The 26,116-nt window shown below is 40.3% G+C and overlaps 2 protein-coding genes across 2 annotated transcripts in view; both read right to left on the bottom strand.

Annotated features, from left to right (window-relative positions):
- Positions 1 to 704, bottom strand: part of LOC125929257 (olfactory receptor 52Z1P-like) — an 8,737-nt gene extending 8,033 nt beyond the window's left edge. The window contains exon 1 of the mRNA XM_049640279.1: positions 3 to 704. Within this exon, the coding sequence (XP_049496236.1) occupies positions 3 to 589 (587 nt within the window). The 5' untranslated portion in view covers positions 590 to 704. The remainder of the gene's footprint in view (positions 1 to 2) is intronic.
- An 8,741-nt stretch (positions 705 to 9,445) lies between these two features.
- On the bottom strand, positions 9,446 to 25,348 carry LOC125929249 (olfactory receptor 51V1). The gene is made up of 2 exons (XM_049640266.1): positions 25,269 to 25,348; positions 9,446 to 10,458 (listed from the first exon to the last, which is right to left on the bottom strand). Exons 1-2 carry the CDS (start codon positions 25,346 to 25,348, stop codon positions 9,459 to 9,461), a joined length of 1,080 nt encoding a protein of 359 aa, XP_049496223.1. The 3' UTR covers positions 9,446 to 9,458.
- Positions 25,349 to 26,116: the final 768 nt, after the last annotated feature.

Raw genomic sequence — 26,116 nt, 5'->3', positions numbered from 1 at the left:
ACAGTAGGGCCACAGTCAGGCCATAAATGATGTTGACACTGATATTGTCACATGCCAATGTGGCAATGCCCATGTGCTCACAGTAGGAATGGGGAATGATGTTTCTCCCACAATACGTAAGTCGGTGTACCAGGAAGATGAATGGAAAGCAGATGATAAAGCTCCTGACAACAGCTGCGATGCCAATTTTCCCAGTGGCTGAGGAGGTTAAGATTGTGGTATATCTCAGTGGGTGACAGATGACCACATAGCGGTCAAATGCCATGGCCAGGAGAATAGCAGATTCTACCGCAAAGAGGAAATGGATGAAGAACATCTGAGATACACAACTCCCAAAGGATATATCCGTGGAATGGAACCAGAAGATGGCCAGCATCTTGGGGGCTGTGGCTGTGGAGAGCAGGACATCTGATAAGGCCAGCATGGAAAGGAAGACATACATAGGCTCATGGAGACGGCGCTCAGTTACAATCAGGAAGATCAAGAAGATGTTGCCTATGATAGCCAAAATGTACATAGAACAGATAGGGATGGAGATCCAGGTATGAGAATCTTCCAGTCCTGGGATTCCAGTCAGGACATACCACATGTCCTGGGGATGGGTGTGATTGTAAGAGAAAGGGGCCGTCTGGGGCAGTATATTCCAGACCTAGTATCTGGATTAAAGACCACAGGGCTGACTGAGGATGAGAGGCAGCACCACTTTAGGTGAATGATGTCTCATTAGATTGTTTCGCAATATTTTCTTCTCTGTGAAAAGATAGTGAGATGTATTAATGCACCTAATATTGCACTCTGACTCCTTCCACGGAAGAATTAAGTCGTAACTTGGGAAAAAAAATGCTTCACATTAATAAGTGCTTAATATGTGCCATAGCACTTTATAAATATCATCTTATTAAATCTTCACAGTAGCCTGTTGAAAAGACCTTTACAATGATCCTCAACATGGATACTGTTGTTATTCCAACAGATGCAAAAATATCCTACAGACTTTCAGCTTCTGTGAGTGAAGTGCAGTTATGGGGAGGGGATGTTTAGTGAGTGGGGCTTCATTAGGATATCCGAGATGGGGAGTAGAGAGTCTAAATGATGGAGGAAACAGAAACAGAGGTAGAAGGGACATAAGACAAATTTTACAGATTTTCTTCTAACTTTCCCAGTGATCTTTTGGGACACCAGTGAGTGATCTATTTTATTATATTCCTTTTTGTTGTGATATAGCATTATCACTGCAGCTCCCCAACTTATAACTCTGGACCTCCGGGAAGCATTTTTTATAATATTACTTATGGCAGATTCTGACTGAATCGTGAATATATGCATAGAGACAGTGTGGTTAATAGGGATTGTGTACGTCTGGGGCCCATAGAATTATATTTAAGTGATGGCAACATCCTATTCTGACTGTATTACCACTAAAAACTACTTCATGGGAAGCTTGGTTTCCAGTTGTAAAACACCTAAAAGTAAACATCAATTACAAACGTGGGTCAGTATGTTAGGGTGGTTGCCACATAAGTCAGATACATTTTTAGCTCAGCAACAGATGAGATTAGGGAATTTACAAAATTACCATCATTAAGATTAAAATAATTATTACACTGAACAAGTTCAAATTTTTGGACTTTAAGCTTCGGATCCGCTAGACAGAGATTGAGCTAATTTAGAGTATCCATAAAGGCCAAGACTTACTTTCGTATGCTAGACACAAATGTGAATTGGTAATTTTCACCCCGAATCTATCATTTCTGTCTTACAAGGTGCAGACGGTTGAGCATGGTGAACTTGGCTTAGAAATGGAGTTTTAGGAGCACTTGAGTGGCTCAGTTGGTTAAGCGTCGGACCTCAGCTCAAGTCATGATCTCACGGTCTGTAACTTGGAGCCCTTGGAACCCTGGGTCAGACTCTGTGCTGACAGCTCAGGCTCAGAGCCTGGAGCCTACTTTGGATTCTGTATCTCCCTCTCTCTCTGCCCCTCCCCTGCTTTCACTCTGTCTGTCTCTCAAATACAAACAAACATTAACAAAAAGAAATGGGGTTCTATTCTAGCCTCATGTTCAGTGTAACATCTTTGTTATATAGGGAAGGGAGTTGAAATCTCTGAGGTTCAGTTTTTTAATCTGTGTTTAGCCCAGCACCTGATGTATAATGAATAGTCAGCAAATTTTAGGGGGAAATGCGTGCAGGTATTTACATACATACATATATATATGCGTTGTCTTTAACTACTAGACTTGTTTAGTTACGAAGCCTTGCTTTTACTACTGGAACTTGATTCCAAATTCATTGCATCTATGCACAGCATTCAGGGCCACATTTCAAAGAAAAAGAACCATTGCGTAACATATTCTAAAAGGAAAAATGCCCATTTGTGCCCGCTGCAGATGGCCCATTTAGGAAAAGAGCACAAAGAGATACTACAATTGTCCACGAGTCCCATTACAGCCATATCCAATGCCTCATAGGGCAAGGCTGAGAGAAATACAAGATGATCAGGTGCTAGGAAGACGGAGCTACCTCTGGAGTTCCCTAAGATTTTCTTTCTTTCTTTCTTTTTCCTGTGTTTCCAGGTGCCTTTTTCTACATGTCTTTGCTGAGCAAAACTCAGCTTACTTACCTATACTTTCTTGGATCCTGAAGGTATTTAACTGGTTGAGAGGAAAAAATAAAAGCAAGATGATGTTCAGAAGACAAATAGCAAATGTGGAGCTATTTATACCTCCTCTAGGCATCTCTCAGGCCCTAGACCTTCAGTCCTCAGAGGACTGAACTTTACACACTGGTGGAAGGAGATGGCCCAGAGTCGGCTCCTGGGAGAAACACGCCCACTGTCTCTCCCTCTACAGCATGTGCAGGGTTTCCTTGGTCCAGCACTCTGGGACATCCAAGTTAGCACACACTTGCATTGAGTACCCAGATCTCCTTTGCGTGGCAGAGATTCCTGCTAGTGCAATACTGTCTTGTTCCCATGGAGGCATCTGCAAATGTAGACTGTGAATGCCACATGTGGAAGGATTGTATGCTTTTGAGAGGGTACCTAAGACTAGACTCTGTTACCTTACTTACCTTGAAATTTTAAGGCTCCTTGGTTTTCTCTCTCTTCCATTGGTCACGTGGTAGAATTCGCATCAGAAGGGTCCAGAAATGCCATTAGCTACCATAGAGAGTTTTATTTGGATTTTGATGTGGATTTTTATTTTCTCAGCCTGAGCTGCTCTTCTTCAATTCTTTCTCCCTTTCCTCCTCCTCCTCCTCCTCCTCCTCCTCCTCCTCCTCCTCCTCCTCTTTTCAGAGACAAAGAGAGTGGACGAGGGACATAGGAAGAGGGAGAGAAAGAATCCCTCTTCAGTGCTCAGTGCTCAGCGTGGAGCCTGACATGAGTCTTGATCTTACAACCTGGGATCATGACCTGATCTCGAGTCGAAGGCTTAACTGACTGAGCCACCCAGGTGCCTCTCTTTTCCTTTTCCTTTTTCTTTTTAAACTTTCTCTATCCTGGTAACTTTTCTCTAAATGCATTGGGATTGTCTGGGGGGTTGGGCTAAGGTTCTAATTATAATCATAATCTTAATTTCACATTTCTTTTATTGTTTGATTTTCCTTTGTAAAAAAAAATTTGGAGAATCCTTTCATATATGTAGTAAACCTTTTTTGTCTTCTCTGTATCTATCACGGACCCTCACACGAATTTTGTCTCTCTTGGTTATTATTCTTTCTCCATTCCTATTACAATAGGTTCACTTTTCCCTTCTGCACACTGTGGAAGGTAATCTGAGAAGCTGACTACAATCATGCCCTTCTCTATCTCTCTGTGTGTGCTGCTGCTATCTTCTGTGGTGGAGCCCAATCTTACTCCCCTTGAACCTGGGATGACAGTACTTGTGACCACATAATGTAGCAGGAATGATGGTGATGTTCTCGGCTGTCTGAGCCAATGTAATATGAAGTCTGGCAACTTCTACCTTGTTTTTTATTCAAAGCCAGGCACCCATATTGGGAATAGAACTCCACTGAAATCATACTAATAGTATGAAGAAGCTACCCCCATGGTGAGAGGGTGACTGTGGAGATGAGCCCAAATGTACCAGGCATGGGACTGAAGTCCGTGGACTTTTCAACTCAGCTGAAGCTGAATTCTTAGTTGAATGCTGCTATTGAGGTACCACAGCCCACTCCTTATGGAAACAGAACCATACGGTCAAGCCTTACGTGGATTGTTGACCTACAGAATTGTGAGAAACAATAAGTCATTGTTGTTTGGAGACACTAAGTTTGGGGATGGTTTGTCACAGAAGAGATAACAGTTATAACATAGCAAACATTTTGAAATGATTTCATAATTTTCTTTTGGTCCTGACTGCAAACAATTTGTTAAATTTAATTTTTTTTTAAGTTTATTTATTTTTGAGAGAGAGCAAGCATGAACGGGGGAGGGCCAGAGAAAGAGGGAGAGAGGGAGAGAATCCCAAGCAGACTCTGTGCTATCAGCATGGAGCCTGATGTGGGGCTTGAACCCACTAACCGCAAGATCACGACCTGAGATGGAATCAAGAGTCGGCAGCTTAACCAACTCAGCCACCCAGGCACCCCAACTTTAAACGATTCTTATATCATATGATCTATTTCTTGTCTATTTCTCTACTGTCTTTATTTTCTTATTTTATTCCCATATCTACCAGTTATTCATAGAGAGAATCAATTCAGATCGAAGCAATATAATGTAGTTTCTCTAGGACACACCGGTGTGTGAGTGTGTCTGTGTGTGTTGTGTGGGTGTTCTTGCAGGGGAGACAGAGCATTTATCACCAGAAACATTTTTATTTTTATTTTTATTTTCTATTTTCGACAGAAGCTCTTCACTGGAAATGCTTCCTGTTTTCCAGGAATATTGATAACAGTTGTATAAGGAAGAGTGAGGGGGTTCTTTCAGAGTAAGGTGGTTACTAGTTTTTCGTCAGTTTTAACTGACAACCATTTCTGTCATGGTTTTTCCTCCCACAAAATTAACACTTGCTCAAGAGTACTTTCAAGCCTATGTCCATGCACTTTCAACTACTCCTATTAATTCCCCATTTGAGGAATGTCTGACTCAAAAGGCCTCAGATCTGTTCTCACTACTTTCCATTACAGGGTGGACTCTCTTTTTTGGCATTTGTGTCGGGGTTTGTGGTATTTCCAGTGTTTTCGCTAACAGTAGGCTACTGTCCCCCAACCCTCTCTCCCTAGACAGTCTTTCGGGTGTGGCTTGGGGGCTGGCTCAGAAAGTAGGAGATTGTTTTTCTCCCTATACATGAAAATATGGGTTGGCTCTTCTGCTCTTTATCGATTGAGGGAGGGCAAGGAACGTGTAAACATACTGAGATACAAGTGTCTACTGTTATGGTCAGGATCCCAGTAGCTTTCCTCAACATTTCACAGGGATTTTATGCTATCTTCTAGATCCTGTGTTACTGTGGAAATCAGCAAGGCCATTCTGTTTTCCAATCCTACAGGTATCAGCTGTTTGTTTACTAACTTATTCGTTTCCCTTTTGAAGCTACTAGTGTGTCCTTTTTACTACTCCCATTTTATATAAAAACTTAATGATTGCATGTCTGATTTTTAAACAATTGAGCCAATGTTGATGCATTACTATTAACCAAAGCCCACAGTTTACATCAAGATTCACTTTCTCTGTTACAGTTCTATGGTTCTGATAAGTACAGATCTATCCAAGAGTAGAACTTTCCTATGGAACGATTCCTGAGGTGAAATGGCATAAAACAAAGAAGCAATTACTATTAATTCATATTAAAAAATTGTTTTAGCATTTCCAGTCCCCCAAAATAACCTCTGTTAAGGTTTTCTGGCGCCTTTAGATATGTCTTGCTAACAGATGCACAAAATTAATCCGGATAAAGCACAGATGCTCAGAGACACGTTTCAAAACTCTGGGGGGTTGATGCTGTGATGTTGAGTGTGGGTCCCAGGAAGGCTGGCCTCCTCTCGCTCCCTCTGTTATGGCTCAATGCAAAACACACACTGAATGCTTGTTTTGCTTTTCGCTTATTTTGCAAAAGTGAAAATACTCTTCAGAGTTCTTTCAAGTAGTGACAACAGGTACTGATGTAGGTCTTTCCGAAGAGCTAAGGAGCATAACGTGAACTTTCAAAAAGTGGGGGACACCTGTACATAATGTCATGTACCCACCATCACAGTATCATACAGATCACTTTCACTACTCTACAATTCCCTGTGCTCCGCCCATTCAACTCTCCCTCTCTCTTCCTACACTCCTGGCTACACTAATCTTTATGCTATTTCTAATTTCTATACTTTGCCTTTTACAGAATGTCATACAGTTGGAATCATATACAGATGTAACCTTCTCTGGATGGCTTCTTTCACTCAAAACTGTGCATTAAAGGCTCTTCCATGTCTTTTCATAGCTTGATAGCTCTCTTTTTTTTAATTTTTTTTTAATGTTTATTTGCTCTTGAGACAGAGAGAGACAGAGTGTGATTAGGGGAGGGGCAGAGAGAAAGAGAGAGACAGAATCCGAAGCAGGCTCCAGGCTCCACGCTGTCAGCACAGAGCCCGATGCGGGGCTCAAGCTCACAAGCTGTGAGATCATGACCTGAGTCAAAGTCAGACTCCTAGCCGACTGAGCCACCCAGGCCCCCCGAGATGGTATTTTTAATACCTGTGGTAGGTCTGTCAATTCTCAATGTGAGGACCCTAGCTGATGGCTCTAAAATTGCCATCCTCCCTAGGAAGGGGTTTAGTTATTTTATGTTAGTGCTCCAAGATAGAGAGGCCTATGTAAAGCATACAATCTAAAGCACAAACTTTCCTAACTTGTTCCTTTCTGTGTAAAACCCAGTAATCAGGAAGTGTATTTTCATCAGCTTCCGTCCTTCATTTTCCTTCCTTTGACCCCCTTCCACTGGGTCATGGATTTTAAGACAATCTGAAGTTCTTCACAAGTCTCATCATTATAGTCCAAATACCCAGTTCTAGAACCAGCTGTGATTTCTGAGTATGTACCAGATATTTTCAAGCCCATTGTCCACAGCCATTGGTTCCAACTATTTTGGCTCATATTCCTACAAGTTGCCATAATCTGAGGTACAGATACTCAGAGCCTTGATGAATAGAGTCTTCAAATGGACCTTCCCACTCCTCATATTAAACATGACTCTCCAACCAACGACTCAGGTGTGTTAGGCATATGTCTCTGTTCCGTTAACTCCATATAAGTTCACATCAGTCCTCCCAGCATGCCTGGCAGGGCAGAACATGTCCTGCACCTGCAGAGGTCCCTGCTTCCCCCAAACGGAGTCAGTGCTGAGCAAAGGTGATTATGTAGCATCAAGACATTGAAGGGAAGCTTGTCTAGCCGCTGAGCGATGTGTGCCCAAAGATGATCCGTGAGACACAACATGACCTCTGCCGACTCAGTAGCTAACTCTCGTTTCATTCTAAAACTGGGTCATACGGATCTTGTGAAATTGGCACATGCCAAGGTGCTTTGCTCTGTCCAGGAACTATTTATTTCCCCACTTTTAAGCGGTTGGAAACTAAAGTGTGTCTTTTTGCTTTCTACACTGACTACTTAACTGAATGGAACAATAACAAGGAGAGAAATATATAAACACAAGTCTGAAATAAAAATTTTAAGTACAGGGGCACCTGGGTGGCTTAGTTCGTTAAGCATCTGACTTCGGCTCAGGTCATGATTTTGCAGTTCGTGGGTTCAAACCCCGTCTCTGGCTCTGTGCTGACAGCTCAGAGCCTGGAGCCTGCTTCAGAGTCTGTGTCTCCCTCTCTCTTTCTGCCCCTCCCCTGCTCACGCTCTGTCTCTCTCTGTCTCAAAAATAAATAGAAATAACATTAAAAAATTAAAAATAAAATTTAAGTACATAGATTTAGGTTCATATCTAAAAATATTAAGAAGTACTTGCTTCCTTGGTGTAAGATTACTCTGATGCATTAATCTGCTGAGTATTAGCTAACACTTTCCTCCTTAGGTACCTAAGAGATTTTAATAATATTAAACCAATTATTTTCTCTTTATCTCTGCAGAGATACCTTTTTCCTTTCTTTCTTCCCTTCTTTTGAAAATTGAACTATATTACTTAGAAGGGAACCTATTTATGTTTTTTATATATTTTTTTTTTAAATAAGAATCAATCAGGGGCACCTGGGTGGCTTAGTCGGTTAAGCATCCAACTTCAGCTCAGGTCATGATCTCACAGTCTGTGAGTTCGAGCCCCACGTCGGGCTCTGTGCTGACAGCTCAGAGCCCGGAGCCTGTTTCAGATTCTGTGTCTCCCTCTTTCTCCCTCCTCCCCCACTCATGCTCTGTCTCTCTCTTCTCAAAAATAAATATATGTTAAAAAATTAAAAAAAAATAAATCAGAATCAATCATAAGCCTAAAGTTTCATCTGCTCAGATTATTCCCCTATTTAGATTTAAAAGTGAAGGATTTGGAGCCAAATCCACTCCCACATATGGAGTTTACATATAAAATATAACAAGTGAGGATTCCAATTTAAGGTAGATGTGACGGATGCCTGACTGGATCAGTTGGTAGAACATTCCAACTCTTGATTTGGGGTTGTAAGTTCAAGCCCATGTTAAGTATAGAAATTACTTTAAAACATTTTTAAATCTTTAAAAAATAAATAAAGTAGATGTGGGGAAAATTGAATCCATAGTCATATTCCATTTTATGTGCTCTTTATACTTGCAGTGTCCAATAAAGCAGCCACTGCATTGTCCAAAACAACCTTCTTTTAACATTTAAATATAAATTAACTACAATTAACCAGATCAAAAATGTACTTGCCCAGTTATATTATTTACATTTCAAGGGCTCAATAGCCACATGAAGCTATTGTTATATGTTCGTCTATATTATTCTATATTAGAAAACGTCTCCATCCTTTTAGAAAAATTCTACTGCACAATTCTGGTCCATCTAGTTATCACAACATCCTTGTGAGTTGGGCACTTTCCCCATTTTGAAGATTAATTGAGTCTCAGAATTAAAGAAGCTTCAAGGTATCCACCTTTGAAACCAGAAGACCTAGGATTTGAATCCAGCTCTGTTTCAATGCAAAGAAAATACTTGAATATCCATTTGGGGCACAATAACTAGTTTTATCCTTTCCTGAATATGATCATACTTATGGCATGAACATACTGTCTTGTTTTACACAAATTGACAGTTGGTAGAAAATTTATGGAATGTTTCAGATGGAGTCTCCCACCTCTAGCCCTAAGAACAGTTGACTTCCAAAACATAGCCTAAAATGGGACTTGTTTCTGCATTTATGTTTAAAATGTATTTTAAAATCAAGAATCATAGACCCTGGGCTAAATCTCTAATTCTAATAAAATTCATTTTTTGGTACTGAATTTTGTGTGTTAGTTATTGTTGCTGTTTTGTTTTTTTAAAGACCTGAGCACCTCAATATATTTTCAGAGAAAAGAGTCTGAGCATTCTGCTACGAATCTGCTGGGTCTTGACACTGTAGATGATGGGGTTCATCAAAGGTGGAAAAAGGATGTAGATGTTGCCCATAAGTACATGGACCACAGGGGAGAGATGCTTGCCAAAACGGTGCATCATTGTGAGGCTAATGATAGGGATGTAGAACACGAGAACAGCACAAATGTGGGAGACACAAGTCTGAAATGATTTATGCCGCTCTTCCTGAGAGGCAATTACCAGCACTGACCTAAGAATCAGGAAATATGAGTAAAGGATCAGAATAGCATCCAACAATAGTGTGAAAATGACCAGCATCAGGGCATAGTAGCTATTGAATCTTATGTCTGAGCAAGCGAGGCGGAGAAGATCCTGGTGTAGGCAGAATGAGTGAGAGAGGATGTGGGAATGGCAGTAATGGAAAAATTTCAGGTTGATGATGGGGGGTGTAATAAAGAAGAAACTCCTACCTACTATGGTGAGCCCAATTTTGAAAATCCTGGAATTAGTCAGAATGGAGGAATAACGCAGTGGATTACAAATAGCAACATACCTATCAAAGGCCATCGTAAGGAGAACAGAAGACTCCATGAAGGAAAGACCATGGATAAAATAGGACTGGGCAATGCAGGAATTCAGGCTGATTTCTCGAATGAACCCCCACAGGATCCCCAGCACTGTGTGGAATGTGGACAGCCCCATGCACAGGTCAGTGAGGGCCAGCATGGCCAGGAAGTAGAACATGGGCTGGTGCAGGCTGGGCTCTGTCCGGATCACATGTAGCACCATGCAATTGCCCGAAAGCACCATGGCATAGATGGTCAAAAAGGGAATGGAGATCCAGGGATACTGCTGCTCCAGGCCAGAAAATCCAGTGAGAAGAAAGGAGGAAGAATTCATGATAGGGCTTACCAAACCGGTAATTCTGGAACTGAGATACTTCTTCCGAGCAGAAAGAAAGTAGTTTTCAAAAGAAATCCTCCAATTTCAGATGAGTAAGGTGAAATTTCTAAGTAAATGAAAATACACTTAAGGTTAATTAAGTTTACAAAGTATTAGATGAGTAACTCTCTTCTTTAGCCATGTATTATCTGCTACCTGGAAGAGAATAGTGTTCTCCTGATGTCATTTAAGAGCCATTATTCATCCACTGGCAAGATGCATAGATGTCCTTAGAAGCCACAAGTGAAAGCCAATAGACTAGAGGAAGCTAATTTTCAGAAAAGATATGTTACCTGGAATATTTTCCCAGAGGTTCTGGTAAAAGGTATACCTGTAAAATTGAGAGCTGAGGTTTTAAAGTAATTATTAGTTTCTTCCCTCTAATTCATTAAGCATTGAAAATAAAGAGTAAGAATTGGCAGGGCAACTGGGTCGTTCAGTCAGTTGAGTGTCCAACTTCAGCTCAGGTCATGATCTTGCCGTTGGCGAGTTCGAGCCCTGTGTTGGCGAGTTCAAGCCCTGTGTTGGGCTCTGTGCTGACAGCTCAGAGCCTGGAGCCTGCTTCAGAGTCTGTGTCTCCCTCTCTCTCTGCCCCTCCCCCACTCATGCTCTGTCTCTCTTTGTCTCAAAAATAAATATAAACGTTAAAAAAAAATTTAAAGAGTAAGATTTAGCTTTTAAGTATCCAAAATCTGTTTAAATAGTCACTGTGTACCCATAGTTTTCCATTTTCTGCTGCTCTCCAAGTATATTTTTCCTCCAAATAGTACTTAGGGAAAGAGGCTCCTGTTTTATTCCACTTCAGATAACATAGCCAAGAAGTACTTTTTGTTCTGCTGTGGTGATAAGTAGAGAGTAATATTTATGCAAGAGGCCTTTGGTGAGTGATTTCCCAGAAGAATTCTCACCCCCTGAGATGTTCAACTTATCTGTGCCCTTGTGATATGGAGACTTAGGTTGAAGAGAGTCTCAGACACCAGCCCACTTAGTCATTTATTGAATCAGTAGGTTAAGTATTCATTTAATATACATTTATTGAACGTATGAGCAGGGTTTTTTTTTTCTCTTCCCGAGAACCTACCATTCTAAAGATTGGAAAGAGGGCCAATGTGAGACAGTTAAGTCCAGAATTTTAAAAAGCCTCATTGCAACAGAATTGACTTGCTTCTTCCTCACATTGAGTTCTACCCCCTGGGAGTCATGATAAAAGGTTTAAGCCTCTTATAATGTAGGCAGATGTTTAAAAGTCCATACTGGCTTTTGTGTTTGATTTAATTGTTCCAACATGTTAAATTAGCCTCAGATTCTGACTTCATCTTGTGACCTATTTCCCATCTTTGTCATACTAGCCCACCAGGCAGCTCCTCAGGCTAACCTTCTTCTGAATGCACCCTGTTTCCCTGTGAGACCTTTTCTAGAATCCTGTCTATTGTTATTGCTTGCCCTGAACCCCTCTCCGCATTAGATAACTTAGCCTGCTATTTTTAATTGTCTCCTTCGTTGAATGATTGGAGTGTTTGCTCTTGGAAGACAAATCTGTTAGCCTCAGCCTCAAGCACTTACCTTCTTTTATTTCTCAAACACCATTTTTCTTCTTTCATGAGATTTCCGTCCAAATATTCTTTCTGCCTAAGATGCTCTTTTCACAGAGATGGTCTTTCCCATCTTCTCCCCAACCTCTCCTCCACTTTTAAAACCAGCCTGTCCCTTTCATCTTCAATTCAACTATTACTTCTCAGGAAGCCCCTTAACTAAGACAGATTTCCCCCGCATATCTATTATTTGGGTAACCATATTTATCTTTATATAACTTATTGAATTTACAATTTGATATTCATTAGCCTACATAAGAGACTAAGGTCTCTACTAAGTTCCCTGAGAGGGGGCATAGTGTTAATTTTTATTCACCATTGTAGCCTGAAATTTACACCTCAAAGTCCTCACCTCTCTTGTGAGCTCATACTCATGGATACAGCTGCCTACTTTGATATCTTCATCTGGATATTTCATCTCAAAACTCAAGTTATAACAAAAAATATTTGGTTTTCCTCATAAAATGCCTTCACCAATCTCAATATTGCTTAAGAAAACTCTCAAGAATCTTTCTCAATTCTTCCCTTTCCTTCCTTTTCCTGGATATCAAATCCTTCATCTATTTCTATAGTTTCCACCCTAAAAAATACCCAGAATGTGTCCACTTCTTACCTATACATTACACACTGTCACTGTAGTGGTAACATCATCAACTGTTCCTTGGCTATTGTAATTGGCTAATTTACCAGCTAGATTTATTGTTTTTGCACTTGCCCCTTAAAGTTGTATTTTCCCCAAAGAAACCAGATTGCTCTTCTGCAAACATCTACTGGATCACATGAGCTTATGTTAAACAAAACAAAACAAAGCAAAACAAAACAAATGCCACTGATGGATTTTCATTGCTCTTAAAATAAAAAATAATTTATTTCTCATAGTCAGAAAACTTTAAATGATCTGACCCTCACACACCTCTCCATCTACATCATAGACCACTGTTATTTTAGCTCCCTAATATCCAGGAATCTTTAATTCCTCAAAACAAATTAAGAGTATTCCTGCCTCAGAGTCTTTGTTCTTAATCTTCTCTCTGCTTAGGATGATCTGTTTCAAGTATTTGCACAAAACCTCTTTTCTTCATTCAAGATTCTCCTGCTCCAGATGACATAGCCAACAATTACTTTTTCTTCTTTGGTAAAGTTCATTGTGGCTTCCTCAGAGGGATTTTTGTAACCCACCAACATTTCTTCTTTCTCTCAAATAAGTTACTCTTGGCACAATACCCTGCTTTATGTTTATACCACTTATCGTATGCTGATTTTCCATTAGATCTATTAGAAGTTCTGGAAGACCAGGAGCCACGTCTGGTTTATGCTCACTGAAATGCAAAATGAGGTTTAGCACCAAGTGGGCATTTAGCAAATAATTATTGAATTATTTGAATTAATGTATGAGTTAAGAGCTGCACAATTACAAAGGTATAAAAACAAGTTAGGGTTGCCTGGGTGGATCAGTCAGCTAAGCATCTAATTCTTGATTTCAACTCAGGTCATGATCTCACAGTTTATGGGTTCAAGCTACATAGCCTGCTTGGGATTCTCTCTCTCTCCCTCTCTCTCTATCCCTCCCTTGCTTGCATGCCTTCTCTCAAATAAATAAACAACAACATCAAAAAAAAAAAAAGAAAAACAAGATAAATTCAAATACATTGTAAAAAATATTGTGAAATCTAAACACTCATATCTTGAATTACACATCTGGCCCTTGCTGGCCATGTGCTACAAAACATGTGTCATCCTATGTAAGTTTTATATGATATGTAAAACAGATACAGCCCTAGGCATTCCTGCTGACCCTGAACACAATACTCAGAACCCAAATATGATTGTTATCGTTCACAACCTGACCCAGACATGGAAGCTCGGCCATGGGATTGGTGACAAAAATTGAAACATTCTGTGAGTATAGGCATACATTAAAAGCCATACTCTCATTCAGGCTTCTTCAGACTAGTCACGAAGGTTAATGGTGCTGCCTCAATGTTGGAGAATTTTTTTAAATTCTATTTTGAGATAGGGTGGAAATTAGGAGAAGATAGGGCTGATGAGATGAATAAATGAAGATTTCAAGAAGAAAGTGGTTAGATATGTCAGATGCACTGTATGCTCCATCTGTATCAACAAGGGAAAAAAGAATATCATTTCCCCAAACATCATGCTATGCTATGGTCCCTCAAAGTCAGTGTGTGTAATATTTCTTTCTGAATTTCTGGCAACCAGAACAATGCCAGGCACAAAATAAATAATTAGTGAGGACAAGCAGCAGTGAAGTTGAGTCGAAGGCAGTGGTAGGAGATTATGGGGCTGGCTCTGTACGCTTTGTCTGGAATGTTGATTTGGAAACCCTATCTGTGATCAAATTAAACAGACCATTCTTTCAGAAGAGTCTTTTCTTACATCCTCCAATTCAAACTTACCTACATGTTCAGTCACCTCTGCATTTCTTTTATTATTTTTTCTGTTCTTTGGAAATGATCCTCTATTTGATTACTTGCTGCCTTTTTTTCAGGTTAGGAAGGGTAATGACCAACAGTCCTTATTTACCCTAAAGGAATAAAGGAAGATTGTTGGATCTAAAAGTCAGAGCCTTTTCAGTATATTGAATAAAAAACATCTGTTTGCCAGGATAGTCCGGGTTTCTGCTTGTTTACTCATAAGATTATTTAATGACACTCATACACAACCTGCTTTGGACAATAAATTAAATGGTCTCATTCTTTGAGTAATCCCTCTAATGGTCCCATTTGGACACCAGCAGGGGATAGAAACAGCCCATTGAATTTTACCCTCTTCAGGGATGCATAAAGCAAGTTTGCTTTAGAACTGGGTAAGTGTAAGTGAGGCCAAGCCCTTCGGAGTCTTGGCATGGCTGAAGAAATAAGCACCTTCTATAACACTGATCCAAAAAACTGGGCGTTCAGGAGTTCTCAGTATGTTAGCGTTGGAGGTGACTTATTTACCACAAACCCACAATAGGCTTAAAATCCCAGTTTACAGGGATGGTTACTATTATTCATTTTGTGAATATTCTCTTTATTATGTATTATTTATTTATCTATTCTTATTATATATTTCTTACTAATTGTATTATATAAGATGTCTATAAATAATAATCTCATTATAGTTAAAATATTGAAAAATGATTATCCATAATTTAGAACCATGATAAAAATTTAACTGTGGTCATTCTGGTGTTTGAGAAGTTTCTGTCAGGATTCTTATAGTTTGATTGTACTATGATTCAAATGATCTGTATCAAGGAATTTTTCTGTTTTAATGCTTCTTCTATATTTAAGACAATGTAAGAAAACTGAAATAAAAACCAGACATAATAAGATGTCAAACACTGAATGAAAGACAAAAAACAAGCGGAAGTGGTTGTAAGTGGCAACTAAATCTATCTTTAATCATACTAAAATAAGCAATTAATTTTTTTTGCGGGGGAAGAGTGTGTGCACAAGTGGGAGAGAGGGGCTGAGGGAGAGAGACAGAGAGAGACACACACAGAGAGAGAGAGAGAGAGAGAGAGAGAGAGATTCTTAAGTAGGCTCCATTCTCAGCACCAAGCCTAATGAGGGACTCAATCTCAAAACACTGGGATTATGACCTGAGTTGAAATCAAGAGTCAGATACTCAACCCACTGAGCAACCGAGCCCCAGCAGTTAAATTTTTTAGTATAAGCACTGCAAGTGTTACAAATGTTTTTTTTTAATTTTTTTTTAATTTACATCCAAGTTAGTTAGCATATAGCGCAACAATGATTTCAGGAGTAGATTCGTCAATGCCCCTTACCCATTTAGCCCATCCCCCGCTGCCACAAACCCTCCAGTAACCCTCTGTTTGTTCTCCATATTTAAGAGTCTCTTATGTTTTGTCCACCTCCCTGTTTTTATATTATTTTTGTTTCCCTTCCCTTATGTTCATCTAGTTTGTCTCTTAAAGTTCTCATATGAGTGAAGTCATATGATGTTTGTCTTTCGCTGACTAATTTCACTTAGCATAATACCCTCCAGTTCTATCCATGTAGTTGCCAATGGCAAGATTTCATTCTTTTGGATTGCCGAGTAATACTCCATTATATATATATATATATATATATATATATATATATATATATATATTGGGGCTCTTTCCATACTTTGGCTATTGTTGATAGTGCTACTATAAACATGGGGGTGCATGTGTCCCTTCGAAACAGCCCACCTATATTCCTTGGATAAATACCTAGTAGTGCAATTTCTGGGTCATAAGGTAGTCCTATTTTTAATTTTTTGAGGAACCTCGATACTGTTTTCCAGAGTGGCTACACCAGCTTGCATTGCCACCAACAATGCAAAAGAGATCCTCTTTCTCCAATCCTCACCAAAGTCTGTTGTTGCCTGAGCTGTTAATGTTAACGATTCTGACAGACGTAAGGAGGTATCTCATAGTGGTTTTGATTTGTATTTCCCTGATGATGAGTGATGTTGAGCATTTTTTCATGCGTCAGGTGGCCATCTGGATGTCTTCTTTGGAGAAGTGTCTATTCATGTCTTTTGCCCATTTCTTCGCTGGATTCTTTGTTTTGTGGGTGTTGAGTTTGATAAGTTCTTTATAGATTTTGGATACTAACCATTTATCTGATATGTCATTTGCAAATATCTTCTCCCATTCTGTCAGTTGCCTTTTAGTTTTGCTGATCGTTTCCATTGCTGTGCAGAAGCTTTTTATTTTGATGAGGTCCCAGTAGTTCATTTTGGCATTTGTTTCCCTTGCCTCCAGAGACGTGTTGAGTACGAAGTTGCTGCAGCCAAGATCAAAGATGTTTTTGACTGGTTTCTCCTGGAGGATTTTGATGGCTTCCTGTATTACATGTAGGTCTTTCATCCTTTTGAGTTTATTTTTGTGAATGGTGTAAGAAAGTAGTCCAGGTTCAGTCTTCCTCATGTTGCTATCCAGTTTTCCCAGCACCACTTGCTGGAGAGACTGTCTTTATTCTACTGGATATTCTTTCCTGCTTTGTCAAAGATTAGTTTGCCATACGTTTGTGGATCCATTACTGGGTTCTGTATTCTGCTCCACTGATCTGAGTGTCTGTTCTTATGCCAGTACCATACTGTCTTGATGATTACAGTTTTGTAGTATAGCTTGAAGTCTGGGATTGTGATGCCTCCTGCTATGGTTTTCTTTTTCAAGATCACTTTGGCTATTCAGGGTCTTTGCTGTTTCCATACAAACTTTAGGATTATTTGTTCTAGCTCTGTGAAGAATGCTGGTGGTACTTTGATAGGGATTGCATTGAATATGTAGATTGCTTTGGGTACTATCAACATTTTAACAATATTTGTTCTTCCTATCCAGGAGCATGGAATCTTTTTCCATTTTTTTGGTGTCTTCTTCAATTTCTTTCATAAGCTTTCTATAGTTTTCAGTGTATAGATTTTTCACCTCTCTGGTTAGATTTATTCCTAGGTATTTTATGGTTTTTGGTGCAATTTTGAATGGGATTGATTCCTTGATTTCTCCTTTTGTTGCTTCATTTTTGGTGAATAGGAATGCAACCGATTTCTGTGCCTTGATTTTATATCCTGCAATTTTGCTGAATTCATGAATCAGTTCTAGCAGTTTTTTGGTGGAATCCTGTGGGTTTTCCATATAGAATATCATGTCTACGAAGAGTGAAAGTTTGACCTCCTCTTGGCCGATTTGGATGTCTTTTATTTCTTTGTGCTGTCCAGTTGCAGAGGCTAAGACTTCAATACTATGTTGAATAACAGTGGCAAGAGTGGACATCCCTGTCTTGTTCCTGACCTTAGAGGGAAAGCTCTCAGTTTTTCCCCATTGAGGATGATATTAGCTTTGGGTCGTTCATATATGGCTTCTATGATCTCGAGGTATGATCCTTCTATCCCTACTTTCTTTTTTTTTTCCCTTTTTTAAAAATGAATTTTATTGTCAAATTGGTTTCCATACAACACCCAGGGCTCATCCCAACAGGTGCGCTCCTCAATGCCCATCACCCACTTTCCCCTCCCTCCCAACCCCCATCATCCCTCAGTTTATTCTCAGTTTTTAAGAGTATCTTATGATTTGGCTCCCTCCCTCTCTTTTTTTTTTCCTTCCCCCCCCCCCATGGTCTTCTGCTAAGTTTCTTAGGATCCACATAAGAGTGAAAACATATGGTATCTGTCTTTCTCTGTATGACTTATTTCACTTAGCATAACACTCTCCCGTTCCATCCATGTTACTACAAAAGGCCATATTTCATTCTTCTCATTGCCATGTAGTATTCCATTGTGTATATAAACCACAATTTCTTTATCCATTCATCAGTTGGTGGACATTTAGTCTCCTTCCATAATTTGGCTATTGTTGAAAGTGCTGCTATAAACATTGGGGTACAAGGGCCCCTATCCCTCAGGACTCCTGTATCCCTTGGGTAAATTTCTAGTAGTGCTATTACTGGGTCCTAGGGCAGATCTATTTTTAATTTTTTGAGGAACCTCCACACTGTTTTCCAGAGTGGCTGCACCAGTTTGCATTCCTATCAACAGGGTAAGAGGGTTCCCATTTCTTCACATCCACTCCACACCTATAGTCTCCTGTTTTATTCATTTTAGCCACTCTGACTGGTGTGAGGTTTTATCTCAGTGTGGTTTTGATTTGTATTTCCCTGATAAGGAGTGACATTGAGCATCTTTTCATGTGCCTTTGGCCATGTGGATGTCTTCTTTAGAGAAGTGCCTATTCATGTTTTCTGCCCATTTCTTCATTGGATTATTTGTTTTTTGGGTGTGTAGTTTTGTGAGTTCTTCATAGATTTTGGATACTAGCCCTTTGTCTGATATGTCATTTGCAAATATCTTTTCCCATTCTGTTGGCTGCCTTTTAGTTCTGTTGTTTCCTTTGCAGTGCAGAAGCTGTTTATCTTCATGAGGTCCCAAGAGCTCATTTTTGCTTTTAATTCCCTTGCTTTTGGAGATGTGTCAAGTAAGAAATTGCTGCAGCTGAGGTCAGAGAGGTTTGTTTTCCTGCTTTCTCCTCTAGGGTTTTGATGGTTTCCTGTCTTACATTCAGGTCCTTTATCCATTTTGAGTTTATTTTTGTGAGTGGTGTTAGAAAGTGGTCTAGTTTCATTCTTCTGCATGTTGCTGTCCAGTTCTCCCAGCACCATTTGTTAAAGAGACTGTCTTTTTCTGTTGGATATTCTTTCCTGCTTTGTCAAAGATTAGTTGGTCATACTTTTGAGGGTCCAATTCTGGAGTCTCTATTCTATTCCATTGGTCTATGTGCCTGTTTTTGTGCCAATACCATGCTGTCTTGCTGATGACAGCTTTGTAGTAGAGGCTAAAGTCTGGGATTGTGATGCCTCCTGCTTTGGTCTTCTTCAATATTACTTTGGCTATTCAGGGTCTTTTGTGGTTCCATACAAATCTTAGGATTGTTTGTTCTAGCTTTGAGAAGGATGTTGGTGCAATTTTGATTGGGATTGCATTGAATGTGTAGATAGCTTTGGGTAGTATTGACATTTTAACAATATTTATTCTTCCAAAGCATAAGCACGGAATGTTCTTCCATTTCTTTGTATGTTCTTCAATTTCCTTCATAAGCTTTCTATAGTTTTCAGCATACAGATCTTTTACATCTTTGGTTAGGTTTATTCCTAGGTATTTTATGCTTTTTGGTGCAATTGTGAATGGGATCAGTTTCTTTATTTGTCTTACTGTTGCTTCATTATTAGTGTATAAGAATGCAACTGATTTCCGTACATTGATTTTGTATCCTGCAACTTTGCTGAATTCATGTATCAGTTCTAGCAGACTTTTGGTGGAGTCTATTGGGTTTTTCATGTGTATAATATCATGTCACCTGCAAAAAGTGAAAGCTTGACTTCATCTTTGCCAGTTTTGATGCTTTGATTTTGTTTTATTGTCTGATTGCTGATGCTAGCACTTCCAACACTGTGTTAAACAACAGTGGTGAGACTGGACATCCCTGTCATGTTCCTGATCTCAGGGGGAAAGCTCTCAGTTTTTCCACATTGAGAATGATATTAACTGTGGGCTTTTCATAAATGGCTTCTATGATGTTTAAGTATGTTCCTTCTATCCCGACTTTATCAAGGGTTTTTATTAAAAAAAGGATGCTGAATTTTGTCAAAGGCCTTTTCTGCATCGATTGAGAGGATCATATGGTTCTTATCTTTTCTTTTATTAATGTGATGTATCACATTGATTGATTTGCGAATGCTGAACCAGCCCTGCATCCCAGGAATGAATCCCGCTTGATCATGGTGAATAATTCTTTTTATATGCTGTTGAATTCAATTTGCTAGTATCTTGTTGAGAATTTTTGCATCCATGTTCATCAGGGATATTGGCCTGTAGTTCTCTTTTTTAACTGGGTCTGTCTGGTTTAGGAATCTAAGTAATGCTGGCTTCATAGAATGAGACTGGAAGTTTTCCTTCCCTTTCTATTTTTTGGAGCAGCTTCAGAAGGATAGGTATTATCTCTGCTTTAAATGTCTGGTAGAATTCCCCAGGGAAGCCGTCTGGTCCAGGACTCTTATTTGTTGGGAGGTTTTTGATAACTGATTCAATTTCTTTGCTGGTTATGGGTCTGTTCAAGTTTTCTATTTCATCCTGTTTGAGTTTTGGAAGTGTGTGGGTACTTAGGAATTTGTCCATTTCTTCCAGGTTGTCCAGTTAGTTGGCATATAATTTTTCATAGCATTCCCTGATAATTGCTTTTATTTCTGAGGGATTGGTTGTAATAATTCCATTTTCATTCATGATTTTATCTATTTGGGTCATCTCCATTTTCTCTTTTAGAAGCCTGGCTAGAGATTTATCAATTTTGTTTATTTTTTTCAAAAAACCAACTCTGGTGTCACTTATCTGCTCTACAGTCTTTTTTAGATACTATATTGTTTATTTCTGCTCTGATCTTTATTATTTCTCTTCTTCTGCTGGGTTTGGGGTGTCTTTGCTGTTCTGCTTCTAGTTCCTTATGTGTGCTGTTAGATTTTGTATTTGGGATTTTTCTTGTTTGTTGAGATAGGCCTGGATTGCAATGTATTTTCCTCTCAGAAGTACCTTTGCAGCATCCCAAAGCGTTTGGATTGTTGTATTTTCATCTTCATTTGTTTCCACATATTTTTAAATTTCTTCTCTAATTGCCTGGTTGACCCATTCATTCTTTGGTAGGGTGTTCTTTAACTCCATGCTTTTGGAGGTTTTCTAGACTTCTTCCTGTTGTTGATTTCAAGTTTCATAGCACTGTGGTCTGAAAGTGTGCATGGTATGATCTCAATTTTTGTATACTTATTAAGGGCTGTTTTGTGACCCAGTATGTGATCTATCTTGGAGAATGTTCCATGTGCATTCGAGAAGAAAGTATATTCTGGTGCCCTAGGATGCAGAGTTTTGTATATACATCTGTCAAGTCCATCTGATCCAATGTATCATTCAGGGCCTTTTTTTCTTTATTGATCCTGTGTCTAGATGACCTATGCATTGTTGTTAGTGGGGTATTAAAGTCCCCTACAATTACCACATTCTTATCAATAAGGTTGCTTATGTTTGTGATTAATTGTTTTACATATTTGTGGGCTGCTGATATCAGTGCATAGATATTTATAATTGTTACCTCTTCCTGATGGATAGACCCTGTAATTATTATATAATGCCCTTCTTCATCTCTTGTTACAGGCTTTAATTTAAAGTCTATTTTGTCTGATCTAAGTATGGCTATTCCAGTTTTCCTTTGACTTCCAGTAGCATGATAGATAGTTTTCCATCCCCTCACTTTCAATCTGAAGGTGTCCTCAGGTCTAAAATGAGTCTCTTGTAGACAGCAAATAGATGGGTCTTGTTTTTTTTATCCATTCTGATACCCTATGTCTTTTGGTTGGAGGATTTAGTCCATTTACATTCAGTGTTACTACTGAAAGATGTGGGTTTAGAGTCATTGTGATGTCTGTAGGTTTCATGCTTGTAGTGATGTCTCTGGTACTTTGCAGTCCTTGAACATTTCACTCACAGAATCCCCCTTAGGATCTCTTTTCAGATGGTTTATTGGTGATGAATCCCTTCAGTTTTTGTTTGTTTGGGAAAACCTTTATCTCTCCTATTCTGAATGACAGACTTGCTTGATAAAGGATTCTCAGCTGCATATTTTTTTCTGTTCAGCACATTGAAGATTTCCTGCCATTCCTTTCTGGCGTGCCAAGTTTCAGTAGATAGGTCTGCCACTACTCTTATATGTCTACCTTTGTAAGTTAGAGCCTGTTTATCCCTAGCTGCTTTCAGAATTTTCTCTTTATCCGTGTATTTTGCCAGTTTCACTATATGTCGTGCAGAAGATTGATTCAAGTTATGTGTGAAGGGAGTTCTCTGTGCCTCTCGGATTTCAATGCTTTTTCCCTTCCACAGATCAGGGAAGTTCTCAGGTATGATTTGTTCAAGTACACCTTCAGCCCCTTTCTCTCTCTCTCCTTCCTCTGGAATTCCTATGATATGGATATTGTTCTGTGTGATTGCGCCACTTAGTTCTCTAATTCTCCCCTCATACTCCTGGATTGTTTTATCTCTCTTTTTCTCAGCTTCCTCTTTTTCCATAATTTTACCTTCTAATTCACCTATTCTCTCCTCTGCTTCTTCAATCTTTGCTCTAACTGCCTCAAGTTTATTTTATACCTCATTTATAGCATTTTTTAGCTCCTCATGACTATTTCTTAGTCCCTTGATCTCTGGAGCAATAGATTCTCTGCTGTCCTCTATGCTCTTTTCAAGCCCAGTGATTAATTTTATGACTACTATTCTAAATTCTTGTTCTATTATATTGCTTAAATCGTTTTTGATCAATTCGTTAGCTGTCACTACTTCCTGGAGTTTCTTTTGAGGAGAATTCTTCCGTTTTGTCATTTTGGGTAGTCCCTGCAGTGGCGTGGAACTGCAGGGCACTTCCCCTGTGCTGTCCTGAGTAACTTGTGTTGGTGGGGGGCCGCAGTCAGACCTGATGTCTGCCCCCAGCCCACCGCTGGGGCCACAGTCAGACTGGTGTGTACCTTATCTTCCCCTCTCCCAGGGGCAGGACTCACTGTGGAGTGGTGTGGCCCTGTCCGGGCTACTTGCACACTGCCAGGCATGCGGTGCTGCTTCCATGGGATCTGGCCTAGGGCGTATTAGCCGGGTTGGATCCTTAAGGTGCACAGGGGTGGGAGAGGCAGGCTTAGCTCGCTTTGCCATCAGTGATCCCCTGCAGGAAGGGACCTGCAGCACCGGAGGGAGGCAGGTCCAGAGGAGGGATGGATCCACAGAAGCACAGCATTGGGTGCTTGCACGGTGCAAGCAAGTTCAGTGATGGGAACTGGCTCCCTTTGGAATTTCGGCTGGGGGATGGGAGAGGGAGATGATGCTTGCCAGTGCCTTTGTTCCACCGCCGAGCTGAGCTCTGTCTTCCGGGGCTCAACAACCCTCCCTCCCATTGTTCTCTCACCCTCTCCACTCTCCGAGAGCAGAGCTGTTGACTTCTAACATTCCAGATGTTAAGTCCCCCTGGCTGTCAGAACCCATGGAGTCTGGCCCCTCCGCTTTTGCAAGCCAGACTTCAGGGGCTCTGCCTTGCCAGGCGGGCTGCCCTTCCACCGCCCCAGCTCCCTCCCACCAGTCCGTGTAGCATGCACTGCGTCTCCTTCCTTGCTACCCTCTTCCATGGACCTCTTGTCTACTCTTGGCTCTGGAGAGTCTGTTCTGCTAGTCTTCTGCCAGTTTTCTGGGTTATTTATGCAGATGTGGGTGGAATCTAAGTGATCAACAGGATGAGGTGAGCCCAGCGTCCTCCTATGCCGCCATCTTCCCAGGTCTCCTATCCTTAATTTCTTGAGGGTTTTTGTCAAGAAAGGATGCTGTATTTTGTCAAATGCTTTCTCTGCATCTATTGAGAGGATCATATGGTTCTTGTCCTTTCTTTTATTGATGTGATGAATCACGTTAATTGTTTTGCAGATATTGAACCAGCCCTGCATCCCAGGTATAAATCCCACTTGGTCGTGGTGAATAATTGTTTAATGTATTGTTGCATCCAGTTGGCTAATATCTTGTTGAGGATTTTTGCATCTATGTTCATCAGGGAAAATGGTCTGTAGTTCTCCTTTTCAGTGGGATCTCTGTCTGGTTTTGGAATCAAGGTAATGCTGGCCTCAGAGAAAGTTTGGAAGTTTTACTTCCATTTCTATTTTTTGGAACAGCTTCAAGAGAATAGGTGTTAACTCTTCCTTAAATGTTTGGTAGAATTCCCCTGGAAAACCATCTGGCCCTGGACTCTTGTTTTTTGGGAATTTTTTGATTACTAATTTGATTTCTTTACTGGTTATGGGTCTGTTCAAATTTTCTATTTCTTCCTGTTTCAGTTTTCATAGTGTATACATTTCTAGGGGAAAAAAATTGAATAAATGATGCTAGATCCTAAGTGTGTTTGGGTCTGCGTGTTGAAAGTGGTTTGTTCGATTAGAGAAAAAAGAGGGAAAAAAGAAATCATTTGAAAATTTGAAAAAATTAATACACTAAAGTAGACTAAAATGAAATGATAGAAGTAAAATAAAATTTGAAAAAATTTACAAAAAAGTAAAAAATATAGTAGAAAAAAATTCTAGAAAAATATGTTTAATTAAAATTGAAAATAAAAATGAAGTTTTCCTCTTTCTGTATTCAAGAAAAATAAAAGAAACAGAAGAGAGAAAAAATAAATAAAAATTAAAATTAAGAAAAGAAAGAAAATTGAATAGATGGACCAGATAACAACTGAAATATGACTGAAATTGCTTCATTTTCCCCTAGAAGTCAAACTATGAAGCGCTTTATAGTCCATAAACTAAGCAGGCGGTGAGACTTGTGTTCTTGAAGAGCAAGGTTGGCCCAGTTGGCTGGGGCTTAGTGTAATGGCTCTGTTCTCCACTAGATGGTGCTGCTAGCCTACTGGGATGCATTGCTGTGGCGCTGGTAGGTGCTTAGTAGCATGCGCTGGAGCAGTGAAAATGGCGTCACCCAGCTACCCAGTCTCTAGTATTGGAACTCTATTCTCCCCAATCAGCAATTGTGTACCTGTCCTTCGTCTTCAGCTTCCGTCCACTCCCTGCTTCCACATTGTCTGTGACCAAGCCCCAGGCAGCACCTCCCTCCCTAGTTTTGTCTCAGATGCCACTACCTTCCCCGTCCCCCCACTTCTGAGGCACTGCAGCCTTGACCCATTCTTCCCCTTTGCAGAGGGTCTCACCAAGCAATGGCCAGGTGCCAGCCACACCCAGGAGCGCTTGTGGGACCGTGCTGCTGCTGATACCCAGATACTGCGGCCATGTGCCAGTGCGCCCCAGAAAAAGTTCAGGAGACAGTGTAGCAGCAGCGTTTCACGGATTATGGAAAATCACAACACACATCTGACACCAGGCTTCACCCCCAGTGACCTTGTTCCAGCACCAGCGAATGTGGCCATTCTCTGGGGTCTGCTGGGCCCAGGTGGCCTCACAGCCTCTATCAAATGTCCTTCCAGCAGTGGAACCGCTTCTCCCCATGTGGCCCGAAAACCTCTCACACGCTACTCTGCTCCTGGGGATCCAGCCTTCCTACCAGAGCACCTCCAGGTATCGAGTTTCAGACTCTGCGTGCCCCCTGTTTACAGTCTTAATGGAATTTAAACCCTCTCCTTTCTCCTTTCTCCCTTCTCCCTTTGTAGCTCAGTCCCTGCAGCTGTTTCCCGTTTTCCACTTTTTCTTCAGCTGCCTTTGGGGAGGGGTGCTTTTCCTATATTCTACCCCCCCGCCCCCGCAGCTGTCTCCATCCTCTCTCCTCGTGCAAAAGTGGCTCCCTGCCAGCCGCTGCTTCTCTTTCCTCAAATTCGTCTCTCCACACCATGTACCTGCTGAATTCTGTGGTTCAGGTTATACAGATTGTTGTGTTAATCCTCAGACCCGTTTTCTAGGTGGGAAGGATGGTTTAGTGTTGGTCTGGCTGTATTTCATGGACGTGAGACACACAAAAAACTTCCATGCTGTTCCACCATCTTGGCTCCTCCCAAGTGTTCCACATATTTTAAATTGTCCCCTGAAGTTTACAGAATAGGCCAAG

This window comes from Panthera uncia, chromosome D1 (assembly GCF_023721935.1).
Source record: "Panthera uncia isolate 11264 chromosome D1, Puncia_PCG_1.0, whole genome shotgun sequence".
Classification (NCBI taxonomy): Eukaryota; Metazoa; Chordata; class Mammalia; order Carnivora; family Felidae; genus Panthera; species Panthera uncia.
Note: the sequence above shows the minus strand (reverse complement) of the source record. Positions and strands in the feature narration are given on the sequence as shown.